Here is a 17,644-nt window from a genome sequence, read left to right on the forward strand (position 1 = left end):
TAATGTTATAACATGCCAGTCCTTAGTAATTGACTGTTGTACCAGCTGCCAAGGGAAGGAAGAAAGAATGTACAGTGGTGCCTCGCTTAACGAGTGCACCGTACAACGACGAAATCGCATAGTGATCCCTTTTTTGGGATCACTAATGCAATCGCTCAATGATGCTTAGATAGGGCGAAACTCGCTTTGCGATGATCGGTAAGCGTTTCGCTTAACGATCTTCGCAAAACGAAGCCCCGACGATCAGCTGTTTGGCGGAAGCCCCGAAATGGCCGCGCGCAGCGTTTTCGTGCCCTCCCCTCGCTTAACGAGGGCGTGAAAATGGCTGCTGGCCATAGGAAGCATCGCTGAACGGTGAGTTTTCGGCCCATTTGGAACGCATTAAACATCGTTTTTTTGATCCGTTCAGCGATGTTTCGCTATAGCGAAGGTTAATCCGGAACGGATTAACCTCGCTATGCGAGGCACCACTGTATTACCCCATGGCATAGTCTCCATTCATTTCCAAACTATCCAGAAGTGGTTGGGAAGCACATCCTACAGTTGCTAAGCAACCACAAAATGCTTCTCCTCCACAAGCCCCAAGACTAGGAAAATCGCCCAGCAGACATACCAGGCAGTTTGCTACACAGCAGTGAAGCACAAATGGAAAACCTGTTCAAGATGCTTCATTACCTAATGATAGCCTTCTAGTTAGAATGATATTACACATAAATATTTCTTGATAGATATGTTACTGGAAGCAAAATAGCATTAACAATGCATGTGATGGAAGAAGCTGAAGTTGCCCTTGCATATGTACAGAAAACACAACTGCAGACATGGCAAAGTTCATATCAACTCCATGACTGCAGAAAAACCTCAGGAGTGATCTGGTGCCCATTCTGGACTTGACCAATAAATCCAGTTTTTTAAAAGAGTGAAAAGAGCACTCCCAAATAACGCTGGGAGCATTTTCTCAGCCCAAAGGAACTTTGAGGGAGTGTGTGTGTGTTTAGTCGTTTAGTCGTGTCCGACTCTTCGTGACCCCATGGACCAGAGCACGCCAGGGAGAGGTTCAGCTAATTATAAACAGTATCATTAGCAAATACTAAACTTCAGCCAAGTGCTAAAAACTTCTGTGCAGCAAAGCGCATCACCTGGCAAAGCAGCTTTTTTGTCTTGGCAGTTATTATTTAAAAACTTTCTGCCCACCAAAATAAAGTATACTAAAAAGGATTAAAATGCTGTTTTAAAAACACTGAAACAAAGTTAGCAATGAATTTTTAAAACATACAGAGTGTATACAGTGGTGACCCGCATAACGAGCGCTTTGTTTAATGACGAATCTGCATAGCTATGTGTTTTTTGCGATCGCAAAAGTGATCGCATTGCGATGTTTTAGATGGGAAAACATCGTTTTGCAATGATCGGTAAGCGTTTCGCTTACCGATTATCGCATAACGATGTTTTTAAACAGCTGATCGGCGGTTCCAAAATGGCCACTGGGTAAAGAAAATGACCGCCTGCAGTGTTTTCATCTCCTTTCCTCGCTTACCGGGAAGCAAAAATGGCGGCCGCATGGAGGATTTTCGCAGAACAGTGAGTTTTTTGCCCATAGGAAAGCACTGAACGTGTTTTAATGCGTTCTTATGGGGTTTTTTTGCCCCGCATAGCAACGAATCCGTATAGCGATGATTTTTTTGGAACGGATTATCGTCGCTATGCGGGGCACCACTGTAAATTAGTATAGGTTTGGCTGCCCATCAGAAGATCAAAAAGCATGGAGCCAGCCAGTTAATATATTCATCAGGCACGTAATCCTTGCCTTTCAGAGACAGAAACATCAGAGGTAAAGGGATCTGATATCAATGGGGAAATTGGTATTTCTGAAGAATGAGTGCACAAGGTCTGAGAATGTATTTAGCACAGTTGGAACTAGATCAAGATCTGTCTCGTATCAGCTTTGTTCATTTAAGGAGTACACCATCTTTCCAGAGAAGGCCATTTCCTGCAACCCAAACTATACCTGTTGCACACAATGCAATGAAGGTCTGTGCGTGTTTCTTCACCAAGTCCAACTTATGCTGGGGAAGTGGCACTTGCTGGAGAATATGATCCAGGAAGTCATTTGCTATTACTGATGCTAGGTCCCACTTTAACTTCTCCAGAACTAAACATTCCCAGCCCTGAATGGGGGGCAAAAAGAAGAGGTTACACCAAAAAAAGTCTTTTTGGTCAGATATTGCACAAGAAATCATCCAGATCTATGATTCCAGAAAAGACATACAGTACAACTTATAAAACATCCCCACAAAATTTACAGCGGCCAACGAACAGGGAGGCCAGGCATCTGTTTGACTGAGACCTGACTGCACACTGCAGAAGGCAGGATAGGACAAGCGATCATGTGGAATATTATTATGCAGCATCGGTTAACATCCTGGTGTCTTTCTATGAGAAGGAAAGAGATTACATAACTGTTCCCTCCCCTGTTTCCTGTCCCCAGCTGGGACCATGGGCAAGCCTCAGCAAGCAAGCCGCCTGCTACTGATCCAGAGGGACAGAATCTGAGCATCATCCCCTCTATGTTTCTCAGATAAATACTCTGCAAAGCACAGGCTTAAATTAGTAGGAAGTCATGTTATTCAAGATCCATTCAGTCACTGTTTCCTTATCCAACTATATGCCCATATCATCAAACACTGTCTAAACTAGAATGCTCAAACCTTTATCCACTCTCATGAGTGCTCGTATGATCCATTTGACATAAATTACCTGTAGCCCAGACTAATACTTATACAGTGGTGCCTCACAAGACAAATGCCTCGCAGGACGAAAAAACCGCAAGACGAATGGTTTTTGCAATCTTCTTCTATGGCCGTGCTTCGCAAGATTTTTTTTTTTGCACAAGACCAATGCCTCGCAAGACGAAAGTAATTCATTCGTCTTGCGAGGGTCCCATAGGAATGCATTGCAATGCATTCCTATGGGAAACTGCTTTTCGCAAGGTGAAAATTTCACAAGACAGTGCTACTCGCGGAATGAATTACTTTCAGCTTGCGAGGCACCACTGTAGGAAGAATTCTGTTCCTAAACAGACTCCATGATGCACAAAAAGGTAAAACAATTTCCTCCTACTGCTTCTCCTGATGTTTTAGACTACAGCTCCCATTAATCCCACCCAAGGATGTTGAAGGTTTTAGTTAAAAACATCTGGAGTTCCCTCCATATTGCAGAAAGCCTGGACTAGACCTTATCATTAGAAATGCAGATGCTTTTGGGGTCAACAGCAGTAGCCTTCTTTCTTTGCCTAAAAAGACTGTCCCATGTTTATCCCCAGCAATTGCAACTCATGACAAAATTTCTTCATTGCTTTATCACAGGAAGAAGCAACACCAGAACCCCTTGCTACAAATGGAGCAGCAAGAGAGGTACTATTGCATTTTGCTTAAAACAGTGAACACCCTCTCCCTTAACTTTCCCTTGACATTTAGCATGCTCAGTTTGACCAGCTGAAATTACACAAGATTAATTTTTATATTTAAAGGCATTGATCTATTGATATGGGCATATTCAAGGACAGCAGCATCTCCGTATTACAGTGGGGTCTTGACTTAAGAATGGCTTGAGTTAAGAACATTTTGACTTAAGAACCGCTCTCATAGGAAAATATTGACTTGACTTAAGTACTTAGATTTGAGTTAAGAACTGAAAAAAACCCACGTGGGAGGCAGGGAAAGTGCAAAATGTGAACTTTCAGTTAACTGTTGGCCAGTGAAAAGGGTGCCTGTCTGCTTCCTCACTCCTCCCAGCGTTTAGAGAGTGGATTGGGAGACAGTCTTCAAACTGCCTGGTACTGCCTGGACTGTATTTTCCCTGCCTTCCCTGAACCTTTCTTGACCTAAGAAAAAAGAAACAAAATATTCCCGTCTAGTGGTCGCGCGAAATTCTCAAATTTTATATCTGGCCTTAATATGGTAAATAGGAAAGCCAATTAGATTTGCATAAACCTGGGAGGCAGGAAAGTTTTAAGGGTCAGATGATACTTTCGCACCGTTAAAGAGCAGGCTGGGTAGGTGGGGTTCGTCAGCCATGGAAGGCAGCCCATCTAGGAGAAGGAAAACTCCAATTTCAAACCTCCACTGCCTTGTGGCTATATCCACTCATGGAAAAGGCTTCAGGAGTTAACTTCGAGGCAAAATCCGGAGCTGGAGTCCCGAAGGCAGCATGTGTCGTTCTGCCAACTCCTGCGACATTGCTGGAACCAGTTGTATTGGCTCTTGCCTTTCCATTGGACCATTTCAGCAATGTGGAGAGGGGGGATCTGCTGCTTGGGTAACAGCCTATCCTCCATATTACCTTACCCGGGCTTCATGCTCTGGAGAGGACACTCCTCGATTCAGAGCATGTTACCATAGTCTCTCAAGACTGAAGGATGCCTATGCTGAGTGGTCGAAGGCGGAATAGCAGCTTCCCATTAGTTTCTATGGACGGAAAAGAGCAGATACGGATCAAATGGTTTTCAATGCATTCCTATGGGAAATGCAGATTTGACCTGAGAACTTTTTGACTTGAGAACCGCCTTCCAATACGGATTAAGTTCTCAAGTCAAGACCCCACTGTATCATGGACTCGTATGCTTTGATCCCCTATGTGCACAAACACGTCCCTTCCTGCCCACAACATAAACCATTATACCACTTTTCCCCTAGCACAGTGATTCCCAACCTTAGGTAACGCATATGTGTTCTTGGACTGCAACTCCCAGAAGCCTTTGCCAGCCGCTGTGCCAGCTGGGATTTCTGGGAGTAGCAGTTCTAGAACAGCTGGATTACCCAAGGTTGGGAACCACTGCCCTAGCAGATGTTCTTCCCAGCTTCACCATACCAAAATCTGATAATGATCACTCTATCTCAGCCACTTCAAAACCTATCTGGATATTAGGTTCAGAAACTGTTGAAAGGAGAAATAATGGTGTTGTGTATGGATCTGTCCCCCACCCCCACAGCTTTCCCCAAAACACATTTTTGAACCTCAACAACCATCTGATTTTTTTTTATTTGGAGTTTCATTTGCTATTTTTTGTGCAAAATGCTGCAAGACTCCACAATGCTCTTCTTTTCTGAGGGTTCTTCAACACAGATCTTAAGAAGCAAGATTTTATTTTACAAAGTGTTGCACCTCCTTTAGTCCTTAGCTTATCCAGTGGGCCATATCTAGCTGGGCTCTCTTAAGCCCCTGGCTCCTTCCACGTCATCCTTGCTCCCTCATCTTTTCTGCTAACCGAAATGGAGGGCCACTAACCCAGCTTCATGTCTTTTAAGGATGCTATAGATGTATATGTGTATGATCATAAGGAACCATGGGAAGCAATTTGAGGAGGACCTTACTGTGCATTGCAGAACACAAGGTAAGCTGTCCTGTGGAATTATTATACAAGCACCAGTAACATCCTGGAATACAAGCAGCTACTGTAAACAGTAGGGCAACGAAAAGAAAAAAAGAAAAGAAAACCACCAGGCTCCAGAGCGGCAGGTTAAGGTCACCTTATCCCACAATGTAACGGAGTAATGCTTTCCAAGAAGCAGACCAGACATTCTGGACCCACAACTCCCAGCACCCCTTTTACCTGTGCTGGGTAGTGTTGATAGGCATACATATCTGGAAAGAGAAGCTTTCCTTACCTCTGTCCTGCACAGATGCAAACAACGGTCAAGACAGGGGCATTTGTCCTCCCAAAGACCATACCTTAAGTTCTCGTTTAGAATGTCCTATTTTCCTAGCCATTCCTTTCCTTTCCTAGGGAAATTTAATCCTACTCCCCACTTCCTTATTTAGTGAAGAACAACAAAAACTGATGTGTAGAAAAACAGAGGACGACGCTTGTAAGTAAAAAGTTTTACTTATAAATATAGCAAAAAGCAGCTTACCAAAACTTCACTTGGTGTGAAGGAATTGTCGGTATAAATGCAGAGTTTCTCCATACCTAAAGGGGTGGTCCCACACAGCTTGGAAGCCAGAAGCATACAAACAGCCCCAAGAAGTTGCAAGTGGTTTTTGCGAGTGGGGACGCAGGACAGGTACCGATCCACATAATTCATGGCCAAGGGGAACACCTCTTCTTCACACTTCTGCTCCTCACAAACCTGGCAAAACACAACAGAAAAGAAGAGGCGGTTTATAGTCAGGCAGTCGTCTCCGTGATCTACAATGGAGGCTGCCAAAATAGCCATTGTCAAAATGCTCTGAATGTTTTATACACACATTTGAAGGGACACAAGAGACATGAGAGTGTGCAAATTAAGAGGGAAAAGATTTGGAAAGTGCTCTGCCACAGACATCCTTGGTAAACGTGGTTGTATCATTGAGCCATAGTGGTCACCTAGAGTGGTCACAATTGACTAGATAGGCGGGATATAAATGAAATAAAGAAATAAAGAAATAAATACATAAATAAATAAATAAATAAATAGTTTCCATTCTTTGTAAGAGTCTATTTATTTATTTATTTATTTATTTGATTTATATCCCGCTCATCTGATTCATCTGTACCACTCTGAGTCAGTGAAAGCATACAGAAGTCAACCTGCACAAGTAGTGAGATATTACAAGGATCAGGCCTCAGAGATGCCGTGTTTTTAACACGCAATTTCTATGCTGAACATCTACAGTATTTAGCTTTGTTTGTTTTGTGTGTGGAAAAGATAGTAGAGCAGTTTATTAATCTGTAAAAAGGTATAATGATAAAAGGCATCATAATTCTTTTTCCAAAACTAATTTTATTTTCTTCTTAGTTTAAGGAACACCCCACGTTTCCATGAAGGAAAGGAAACCAGCATGAAAGGCTGCCGATACCATTAAAACGCAGATGCAAAATCCCCAACAGAACAGAAATCAACATGTTTAAATACTAGAAGCATGTGAAGCCCCCCTAACATCCCAGTTTTACTCCAATCCATTCCTGCATTTCTAGCAGAGATCATTTTTAGTCAGCATTCACTCCAAACACACCAGAGATGTTTCAGGTTTCAAACAAACACTCCCATAGTTAGTTTTGAGAATTTCTACCCCTGCGTGTCACTCCAGCAGCAACTACTCCAAACTTTGGGAATATTACATCATTAATGAGGAGTTATTTGTTGAATGAAACCAGATTTACCAGATGGGCGAGGTATAAATCAAATAAATAAATAAATAAATAAACAAAAAAAGTGGGGGGGGAGGGAGCCAAAGTTTCCAGTCCTTTATCATGACCACTGGCTAGACTGACTTACCAAAAATATTGCCCACACTGGATCCATGAAAGCAGCATAATAATTAAAACCCTGAGCTTTCTGTTTTGACATACACTCTCATTAACCTTTTATTGCATTGCTTTCCAGTATGAACTGAGTAGCTGGGCAGTTTTTGTAGACATTAGTGGCCGGTTGTGATTTTTTGTTTTAGGATTTCAGTTATAATCTCAACAGTTTTACATTCATCTCCTCTTTCAAAAAAAAGTGCCACAGCAGTCTTCTAAATGAATCCACAATGCACAGTTTCTCACAAGAACCATTTTTACTAGTTCACCTTCTTACTTGACTACTGTACCTGTTTGGGTCACATTGAGAACTTAGCAAGATAAAAGAATAAAAGTCCGTCCAGTTGGTGAGATCATTTAAGCCCTCATTTCTTTGAAAGGATTCTTACCTGCCCCCAGGTGTGATCAGAGGAGCGGTTCTTTACAAGCCTGAATTTATCACCCAAAAGAAATCAACATTCACTAGGGTTAAGGGGCAGGTTATAATTAACTGTTTAAAAAATATCGTTATAAGAAAAATCTTGTGCAGAAAGAAATGATTCGCAGGAATTCTCGCGGCATTTCTCTCAATGAGATCCATCTATCAAGTACAATGGCCATAAGAAGGTCCGTTTTGTGCAGGCGCCCCAGTCTGAGAAGAGTGGGGCTTCACCCCCATATTGGGGGGGGGGGTCTAATCCCCTACCCACTTGAACCACAGGCTGCTGGCACTCATTAATCCACCACCCTATTTTTCCACAGGCAGCAACTCAACAAATAAAGCGGTCTCCACGCTTCACCCCCAAATTCTAAGAAGTCTTTCCCTGTTGCATTTCTGCCTAGAGTACAGGTATTTAATTCCCACGCAGCGCAGCCAGGGAGCAAACAAAGCCACGGAAAGTTACCTTTTTGGAGGATTCCAACAATAACGCCAACTGGGACCTGTAGTCCAAAAATGTAACTTTCCCCATACTTGAACATGCTTAATACCTCGCCATATTTATGCATTTCCTCAATATGCAGGGTTTTGTTGGTAATTTTTTTAACGTTCAAGCCAATGCATTTCTTTCTCCCCAAAGAACTCAAGTAATTTTTTGTCGTGAACTCCTTGCTATTGTCCATTTCCGCTGCCTCTTCAGCCTGGCACTCTTCTTCTGAAAATTTCGCAGATTTTCAACTCCGAGGCGCGCGCATGCATCGATGCCCCTCTCTCTTCTCCACTGCCGACGTGGCTGGTGGGGGGGGCAGACACCCCTTCGAGGCGGCCCTTCCCACATTGCCCAGGAAAAAAAGGGTGCAGGCCGCCTCAGGACCACTTTCTTGGCACAGCACCAGCAGGGGCCATCATCATAATGTCCAGCTGCCGCCCCTGCAACTCTTTTGCAACTTTGGCCTTTTCACACACCCTAACCGCCCCCCCCAGGACTCCCCTCCACAGGCAGGCCTGACCACTATCTCCAGCACCTGTGGCGACCCCTGCCCAAAAAGGTGGTGGGGGTGGTGGGTGAGGGGGGGTGGGGAGTCACCCCCCCAAATACTCCTCTAAAACTCCCCCCTCCTTTTCCTCCATCAATGCTGAAGCTCTCCTCCCCCCCCCGCCTCAAGATCCATGCTTTCCCAAGGCCTCTCCATCCTATTCACCCACTTTACCTGGGAGTAAATCTCATTGAACTCAACGGGGGGAGGGGGTTTACTTGTGAGTCAATGGGCTCAGGCTCGGCCAGTGGGATGCCTGACGCAAGCCTCGCCTCCTTTCCCTCCTTGGGACAGAAGTAACTCCATTAAAAGCGAATTAAAGGCTTTCTTTGGGGGGGGGACAGAGAGAGAAAGAGGGAAAGGAAGAATTCCCCCCCCCCTACGGATTTTATTCTGGGGAATCAAGGGAAAAGTTTATTGTAGAAGGGGGGGGTTAGAGTTGAGGGGTGGGTGGGATGATGATGAGCCGGACTCCCGGGCGCGCGCACAGACCTTCAGCATCCAGACAGCCAAGGTCTTCCGCATCCCCGGCTGGATCTCCTCCTGGAAAGGGGAAGGGGGGGCGGCCCGGGGGCGTCGTCGCCCCTCCCGGCTGAGCAGGTCCTGCAGCCCCCGCCGGTCCCCCAACAGCTCCGGGTCCCCCCCCTCCTCCTCCTCCATGATGGGGGTCCGGATCCGGACCGGGGGGGGGAAGGAATGGTTGGAGGGGAAAAGGCTGCGAAGCCAAGGCGGAGGTCGTGGAGGGGGTGGGGGGGGCTGGTGGCGGCGGTGGCGGGATCTGCTACCAGGATGTTCTTCTTCTTCTTCCTCTTCCAGCAGGAGATCGAGCCCCCCCCTCCCCGGTCTCTCTCTGCCCCCTTCCCTCTTTGGGGGCAAGATCTCCTGGCTCCTGATGGCTACCCTTCTTCTTCGCACAAGTCAGGGACGTGAACAAAAAACAACAACACACACACACACAACACAGTGTGGAGTTGTGCAGAGAGGAAAAGCGCCTCAGGACATACAGTGATGCCACCCCACCACCACCACCGCCGCCGCCTTGCAAGATGGTGGATGCGCGACTTCTGGTTCTAATCTATAAAGCCCTAAATGGCTTGGGTCCAAGCTATTTCAAAGACTAAGATCATCATCCTGAGAGGGCTTTCTCTCAGTCCTACCGCCTTCACAGGTGTGTTTGGTGGGGACACGGGAGAAGGCCTTCTCTGTGGCTGTTCAAAGACTGTGGAACTCCCTCCCACTGCAAAGACCTTTCTCTTCGGGCAGCCTTTCCTTTGGTGACTGGCTGCCTGAGTGGGATTTTTTAAATGGATTGTTATGCCTTACTGCTTTTTAGAGTGGCTTTTGTTTATCATTTCTCAGAATGGTATTTGTTCCTTTTTAATATTTATATACTTATTATTTTTAGCATTAAATACCATTTTAATGATGTAAGCCACCTTGGTATACATGTTGTTTTTAGCCATAATTATTATCTTTGAATTATGTAAGCCTACTTTGGTCCTTTTAAAGGAGAAAGGTAGGGTTAAAAATATTCTAAATAAATAAATAATTTATCTTGCCTCTCTTTTCCCCCCAGTTGCAAAATGAAGCTGTTTTTTACTGAGTTCTCCTCACAGCCCCAGACCGTTTGGCTAAGATTAGCAATTGAGGCCTCTTCAATGTATTTGTGAAGAGGTGATTTTTGTCCTAACATGAATCCTTTTGTACTTTGCACCTTATATGAAATTTTATTTGCCATTTGTATTGCTCACTATCTTGTTTTACAGATACGCTTGTGGAACTCTTGGGGAAATGCACAGAAAGTTCTAGATCATTAACAGAAACAGCTACTCGCCGGGTTGTCTCCACTAGGACAAAATATTTTCCAAGTACAGTATTTGGGGTCCCTTCCCCCAATCCCTTGGCATCACAAAGGGCTTAACTTAGATGTGTATAATTATTATTATTATAGGTGTAGTCAAGTGCTTATTTCTTTGGCCTTATTATTTGAGAAGAATTTGTCTAAATAGAATGGGCAAGAGTTAAAGCTACCAGGCAGAAAGTGCCCGTTTAAACTGAATGTGGGAGATGACTTTTGCTCTGTCTCTCTCATCTTCCCCACATGCACGCCATTTGCAATATGGAGAGATAACGACAGTGAGCAGCTTCACAAAGTTATTCTGAGAGAGTAGGTGTGAAGGTCCCTGCAAGTCCAAAAGTACTATATAAAATGCTAAATGTTGGAACTTCCGTAGATGAGAAATTTTTATAATTATGTTCTGTAATAGGACTACTGGATGAAGGCAGGCAGTTGATTAGATTCCTACAGCTTTGCTCAATGGGTCGAATTTTGTGAGTCTCGCCTTCCCTTGTTGGAACTTCAAGTGATTGTCTGAGAGGTACTTTACTTTGATGAATGGAATAAATTGCACCACAGAAGGCACTGAAGTGGTGAATTTATCTTCCCAAACATCTCGCTGCAGACAATAGACACCTCTAAGAGACCCGGGTGAAGTCCTAAAAGAGGTGGCAGGCGGAGAGGAGAGCCCCCCCCCCCCCCCCCGCAAGTCATCCTTTTGTCTGCAGAGCAAGGAGGAAATTGTACCAATTGATCCCTTTTGTCGCCTCTGCCTCACCTGGAATCTAAACTCCCTTCTGCTTTCTTGACTGTCTTGACCTTGAGGAGCCAAGGTCATCGCATCTTGCCCAATTTTTGAACCGTTTGCCCTTAACCCCATCTTCATCTCATGAAGAGTTCTGGAGAACTCAAAAGCTTGTCTTATTTATAACCTAGTGATTCAATATAAATATATTAGCTCATTAATACATATATATTTGGTAGTGAGAGATCTGCCTTGTGTTAAGGATAAACCTATCTGTAAATATCTTCCTAAACCTAGTAACAGCTGTTATACGACCAAGGGCTGTCTCGGATATATGGGTTCACACCTCCAAACTCACAAATTTCATACACTGCCAACAGTGCCCTGCATTGGCTGTACAGGGCAATTCCTTTATAAGAGCTCAGTCTAAACAATCACAAAATAATCCATTTGGTTAAAATGAGCACACAAAGAAATCAACAAGGAAATACAGTATTATAATCTCTAATACTCTAGCACAGTGCACTTGCTAGAGTATTGGACTAGGACTCAGAAGACCTGGGTTCAGATTCCCACGAATTAATTTACTAATAATTTAATTTATTTAAAATTTTATCCCACCTCTCTCCTTAAAAAGAATCCAAGGTGCTTGGCCCACGGGAATTCAGTGGTGGGGTGGCACTGGTAAGATACTCGTTCAACGCTTCCCATATTGGAAAAACATTATTAGGGCCACTATAAGTTGGAGACAGCTTGATGGTGCGTAAGAATAACAATAATTGTTCTGACTTCTTTATCTTTGCCTTAGGGAGATACAGAAGACTGAAGAATACACCAGAATCACTACAGAGATAACTTCCAAAATAGCCTCCTTCGGGGAAAAAAAAGTATATCTCCTGTAGAACAATCTGAAACTTTTACCATTCTGAATCACATGATCTGATGACACTTAGGCTGAAATCAGATCTCTAAAAATATTTAGTCTGCTTCAGATTCAGGAAAGTTCATGAAAAGTACTTGATAAATGGTTAAGAACATAACTTCAAATTTCTAGAATTAAGAGCTCAGAATAAGGATTGCAGATTTAGGGGTAGCCACTGGAATGTGTAGTGTGGTTGCTCAACTATCAGTTCCTTTGGCAACTTGGCAATTCACATGCTTTCTACTATTTTGAAAATGCTAGTAATAAGAAACCACGTTTATTATGCCTCTTTGAATGGGGTAATAACTCCTTTTAATACAAAGACCTTGTTGGGTCCTGGATCGTAGCAGTTAGACTTGTTCTATTAGTAGATTGAAAGAAGACCATGATTGTTCATTAGGTGATATTCAAAGGCTTGGTTTATAGTCATTATGGAAAATTTGTACTGCAGTATCTTAACGGACAAAGGAAAAGTCAAGTCATACTCAGTGTTTTTAAGCCAGTTTCTGTTATTCAAAATGTTAATTTTTTATTTATTTATATGATTTTTACCCCGCCCCTCTAGACCACGTCTGCTTGGGGCGGCTTACAAAATAAAACAGAACAGTATAAAAATATATAAAATCATAAAATTACAATTACAATTTCAATTTAAAACAATTATTTAAAGCAAAGAAAAAATAACAAAATGCAAGTACAGTATTATGATTCCAGATAACTATAGAATCGAACAGTGATAGTTGTGTTTAATGGGAAAAAGAAAGACAGATTCATATATTTGAGATTTTTTTTCTGGACTCCATGAATAAGATGGGAAGGAGGTTTTAAGCAAATATTCAGTTCTATCCCATTTTTAGTTGTTATATTATTAGTGTGCCGCGTGGTAAAGGGGGGGGGGATGCAGAGAGATAAATTTATTTTCATGTGAGTATATTATTAATTTTTTAAAGGAATAAATGTCAAATGTTTAAAAATGAGTCACATTATCAGTATATACCTCACTCCCCTAAGTTCATAATTACTGATGGGAGAAATACAGAGATTCCTAATATGAGAGAGGGGATATACGTAATACGTGTGGCTTAGCAACACACATGGAGCTTCTTTTTAATAACATAATTTATTCTAATCCTGTGTAACCTGTATTCCATGCCTAGATCAGAAGAATATGAATACGAATAATAAACATCAGAATCTGAATTCCTTAGTAACAGATTACAGCTCTAAATAGCAATTGCAATGCTAAAATATCTGATTCATAGATGATCATCTCATCTAGATGTTACTGACAAAACTGATTATTATAATGTTTCTGAAAAAACAAGTATATGTAGAGATAATATTAGAAAAAAAATGGAGCATGGAAGAATCGCGTAAAGGTGAAGTAATACAAGCAGCACTTAAAACACACGCACACATTCCTGTTAAGAGAATCCAGTGTCCAAAAGTGAGAATTGAAATAGGCATCCTGTTAAAGTACCTCTTAAACTGATTTTACTTAACTTTCATCACATCTTCCCATCTTTGTGGCTATGAAATATTTGAAGAATCCATGAATAAAATATCTGTGTTTACCAATGCAAGCCAGTAAGATGAATTTAAACTCCAGTTGAGTTCCATTCTGTGTGTTGTGGCAAACGTCATTTGGTTTGTAGAAAGGCATCTCGTTCAGCATTTTCAGTGAAAAGAGGCAGCGGCTGTATTCTTAGCTAAACCGTGGGGAACCAGAGTGCTGAATTCCCATTCCTTCAGGTTTTCTGCATCAAGCATTTTCAAACTAAAGATACTGCAGCTTGGAATATGCTGAAGCAAAACTTATTTAGTGATGCATAGGGGGAAGAGAAAGGAGGAGGGGAAAAACAAAATGGTTGCAAAACGCACACTGTTCCCCCCCTCCCCCCCCAGATGATGGCTTGGCAAAACCAGGGTATCCGAAACAACACTATCAGGTCAAAATGGTAAGTTACAGGCTCCGGCAGCCCTGAGCAGCCCGCCGAAGGGCGTTTTGAAAGGAAGGGAGAGGATGTTAGGAAAACAAGCGCTTGCTCACTGTTGACTAGGGATGGACAACTTCCTGGCTTTCCTGGCAAAGAACTTGGCAATTAGAAAAGGAAATTCTTTTAGAAAATTAAAAAAACAAAAAACAAATCTAGCACTGAGGGTTCCTAGGCATCCAAGATACCAACTATGTTTTTCTTTGATGAGTCACAGAATTATTCCACCCCCCCCCCCTCTTTTTAAGCATGGCAGTAGTAAAAGCAATAGATCTTAGCCAAGCAAAGGGGCTGGCATCAAACAATAAGTGAAGAGGAGTGAAGGATTCTTAGAATGCCCTTCATCTTAACAGATTCCAGAGTAGTGTACAGGAATAAATTACAAACATGCATGCACACGCCTGCATGCATGCACACACACAGACGGGCAGAGAGAGAAAAACAGCATGATATATTTTCATTCTTTGTATAACAATAATACTATGCCAACAAAACTATAAAACAATAATGCAGAGCAAGGCAGTAAAACCAGTTTAATGTACTTGGGCAAATCAAAATACTTTGAACTGATACAGAAGTCTTGTAAAATTGGTGCCATCCAAACCTCCATAAGGGAGGGTGGTTCGAAATTTCAGAGTGCTAGCACTAAAAAGGCCTTGTCTTCTGCAAAAGCATAGTGTATTTTACTAAATGATGGCATTGAGATGACCCTCATCTCAAGATCTTAGTATACAGCCAGTACAGTGGGGTCTCTACTTAAGAACGTCCCTACTTAAGAACAATCCAACTTAAGAACAGCTCCATTTGCTAAATTTTGCTTCTACTTGAGAACAGAAATCCAAGATAAGAACAGGAAAAAAACCCTTTCCTGCTCTTTTTTTAACCTTAGGTCATGTTAGGTCAAAAAAAATTCTCTCCCTAGTGGTAGAGTACGTGTTAACCAGCTTTGCATTAGTTCCTATGGGAACTAATGCTTCAATGTACGAATGCACCTCTACATAACAAAAAAACAGCCAGAACGGATTAATTGGTTTTCAGTCCATTCCTATGGGAAATTTTGCTTCAACTTAAGAACGTTTCAACTTAAGAACACCATTCCAAAACGGATTAAGTTCTTAAGTAGAGGTTCCACTGTATGCTGTAAGAGGAAGGAACAAAAATAATGCTCTAGTCTAGTCTCGTTAATGTATAATGCTTTTGTATGCAGAGTTACAATGATTTCTAATAACGGGGGACCTGACAGAATGGGACAGAGTTTCCAAAATAAACTTGTTCATGCATTCTGTGACCTGCCACAGGCTAGCATTTAGACTCTAAATATTGCAGAACTGAGCTCTGAAAAGATGATGTGTGTCTGTATAGCATTACATAGTTAGAAGGATCTTCAACAGGACTGACTGACTGACTGCACAGAATCTAGATGTAAGGCATGCAGTTATGTGCTTACAGTTAATTCACAAATGTTACCTCAAAGAGAAAAGGGTAATGTACTTTGCAATAAAACCAAACCAGGATGTACTGCAAGAAGAGAGCAGGAAGATCTCTTTTGCCTCATTGTCAGAGGTCTCTGTGCTTGCAAACAACTATGCAACAAGACCACGTCTAGTGAAATCCCACTTTGCAGAGGAAGTGAATCAGGACACTTCTTCAAGACAGTCTGGACAAATACAGGCAGTAAAGCAAAAGACAACATTTACCCTTAAATTAAAATTGCACAGACATTCGTGGGGGCGATGTTCCAGTGGTGTACCCAAGGGCCGAAGGCAAAAAGATAGGACAGAAAACTTCAGAATGTTCTAGCTAAGACATCTTAAGACACAGTAAACTTACACAGAGGAAGCCTTTCAACCTTTTATAATGGCAACTTTTTGGGAAAGCCCAGGGGACAGGATCAGGATCCCAGGAGGGTAACATTCAATTCCAAAGCCTGAATTTCCCCATCCTGATGCACAGGGATAAATCCCGTTGTGGACGTGCATATGTGAAGTCCAGCTTTTCCCAACCTTTATTGTCCTCATTATGTGCTGAACTGTTTTGGCCAGAGGTAAAAGAAGCTCCAGTTCAACATGTATATGGAGTGTGCCAGGTCAAGGAAGCCTTGTTAACTGATGTGGCAGGGAATGTGCGGATCAGATGGGCCTTTCAAGAACTTTATTGACTACAGTTTCCTTTAAGTGAAGAAACCCACTCTGTACTGAAGAGTGCAGCCTGAAATCTCATTTTCTGGGAGGAGGTGAAATTTTGTTTCCAACTGGACGAGGGTGGGAAGTTGATGTCTCCCAAAAGAGGTAGCTTGAGCATTTCTCTCGGTAAAAAAATACTTGAAGGGCATTTCACTGTAGAATAAAGCAAGAGAAGTCCATTTATAACAAGAGGAAGAATGAATGAAATATTCTAAACTATAGTAGAATGATGAATCAGATATCTCAAAATCTAAATGGGTATGTGTGTTTCTTCAAAACCTACTCCCTTATGGCGGTCTGTAAAATTTTCAAGATCTGCAGTATGTCCTTCATAACATGACAAAAACATTGTGAGCCATATCTTAATGAAACTTCATCTTATATTGAAGGGACATGAAACCCTAAACCACACAAATCATAACTGTGAAGTCTTGAATAGGATGTATGACTGTTTCAGAGATAGGTAATGTCATAAGGCGCTTTAAAAATTTGCCATGTTGGATTACAAACCATCTACAGAGACCTACAGTCCCTTTTCAGTAAATATTTTGATGGGCAAGACAATAATGCTACAATATGATCTTGCTCTTGTGTTACAGCCACTGCAGAGTGCGGGATTCTCCAGTTTTTAAAAGTTAGTTTAAATTAATTAAGAAACATTTACTGCCTGGAAGTTGGGCTGTCCAGCAAAGTGGAACATATGTAGAGCTTTTCTTAAGTAACAGCCAGAACTGCAGACAACGTATATAATGAAGGAGCTAATATTTTCCTAACATTTCAGGTTTCTGTGTGAAGGGAATTTACTTATTTATTTAAACATACAGTCTCCCACCTACACTCTGAAGTACGTTGTATGGTCTAGCAAAAGTTAGGATAACTAAGTGAAAAAAATATGAGAGGGCTCCTGCAATTTTAATAGCTGTTTATAAGATTATAACAAAAAAAGAGGTTACTTGCCTGTAACCATAGTTCTTTGAGTGGTTCTCTGTGAATTCACACATATGGGTATTGTCTGCGCCGGAAGATTCTAGAGCTAAAAGTAACAATTTTATGGTGTGATCCTCCATGAGGTATATGCTCCTCCCACCCACCATCTTCCTCAGTTCCAAACTTATCCGCCGGGTGCGAAGGAAACAATTAGGTAAGTGGCCAATTAACCCATGATGGATAGTGGGGAAGGATGGGTGGGTTGTGTGAATTCACATAGAACCTCTCAAAGAACTATG

At 42.2% G+C, this 17,644-nt stretch overlaps 1 protein-coding gene across 2 annotated transcripts in view; it reads right to left on the reverse strand.

Moving 5' to 3' along the window:
• The window catches only part of LOC140704270 (G1/S-specific cyclin-D3-like), a 65,935-nt gene that overhangs the window by 18,583 nt on the left and 29,708 nt on the right, over window positions 1–17,644 (reverse strand). The window contains exons 1-3 of one of the 2 annotated variants that reach the window (XM_072988970.2): window positions 9,230–9,470; window positions 5,913–6,128; window positions 2,009–2,168 (exon numbers count right to left, since the gene is read on the reverse strand). In XM_072988970.2, the coding sequence (XP_072845071.2) occupies window positions 2,009–2,168; window positions 5,913–6,128; window positions 9,230–9,397 (544 nt within the window). In that variant the 5' untranslated portion in view covers window positions 9,398–9,470. Of the gene's footprint in view, window positions 1–2,008; window positions 2,169–5,912; window positions 6,129–9,229; window positions 9,471–17,644 lie in introns of those variants that run through there. The other variant, XM_072988971.2, reaches the window with a different exon arrangement.

The sequence above is a fragment of the Pogona vitticeps genome, chromosome 2, assembly GCF_051106095.1.
Source record: "Pogona vitticeps strain Pit_001003342236 chromosome 2, PviZW2.1, whole genome shotgun sequence".
NCBI classification, from domain to species: domain Eukaryota; kingdom Metazoa; phylum Chordata; class Lepidosauria; order Squamata; family Agamidae; genus Pogona; species Pogona vitticeps.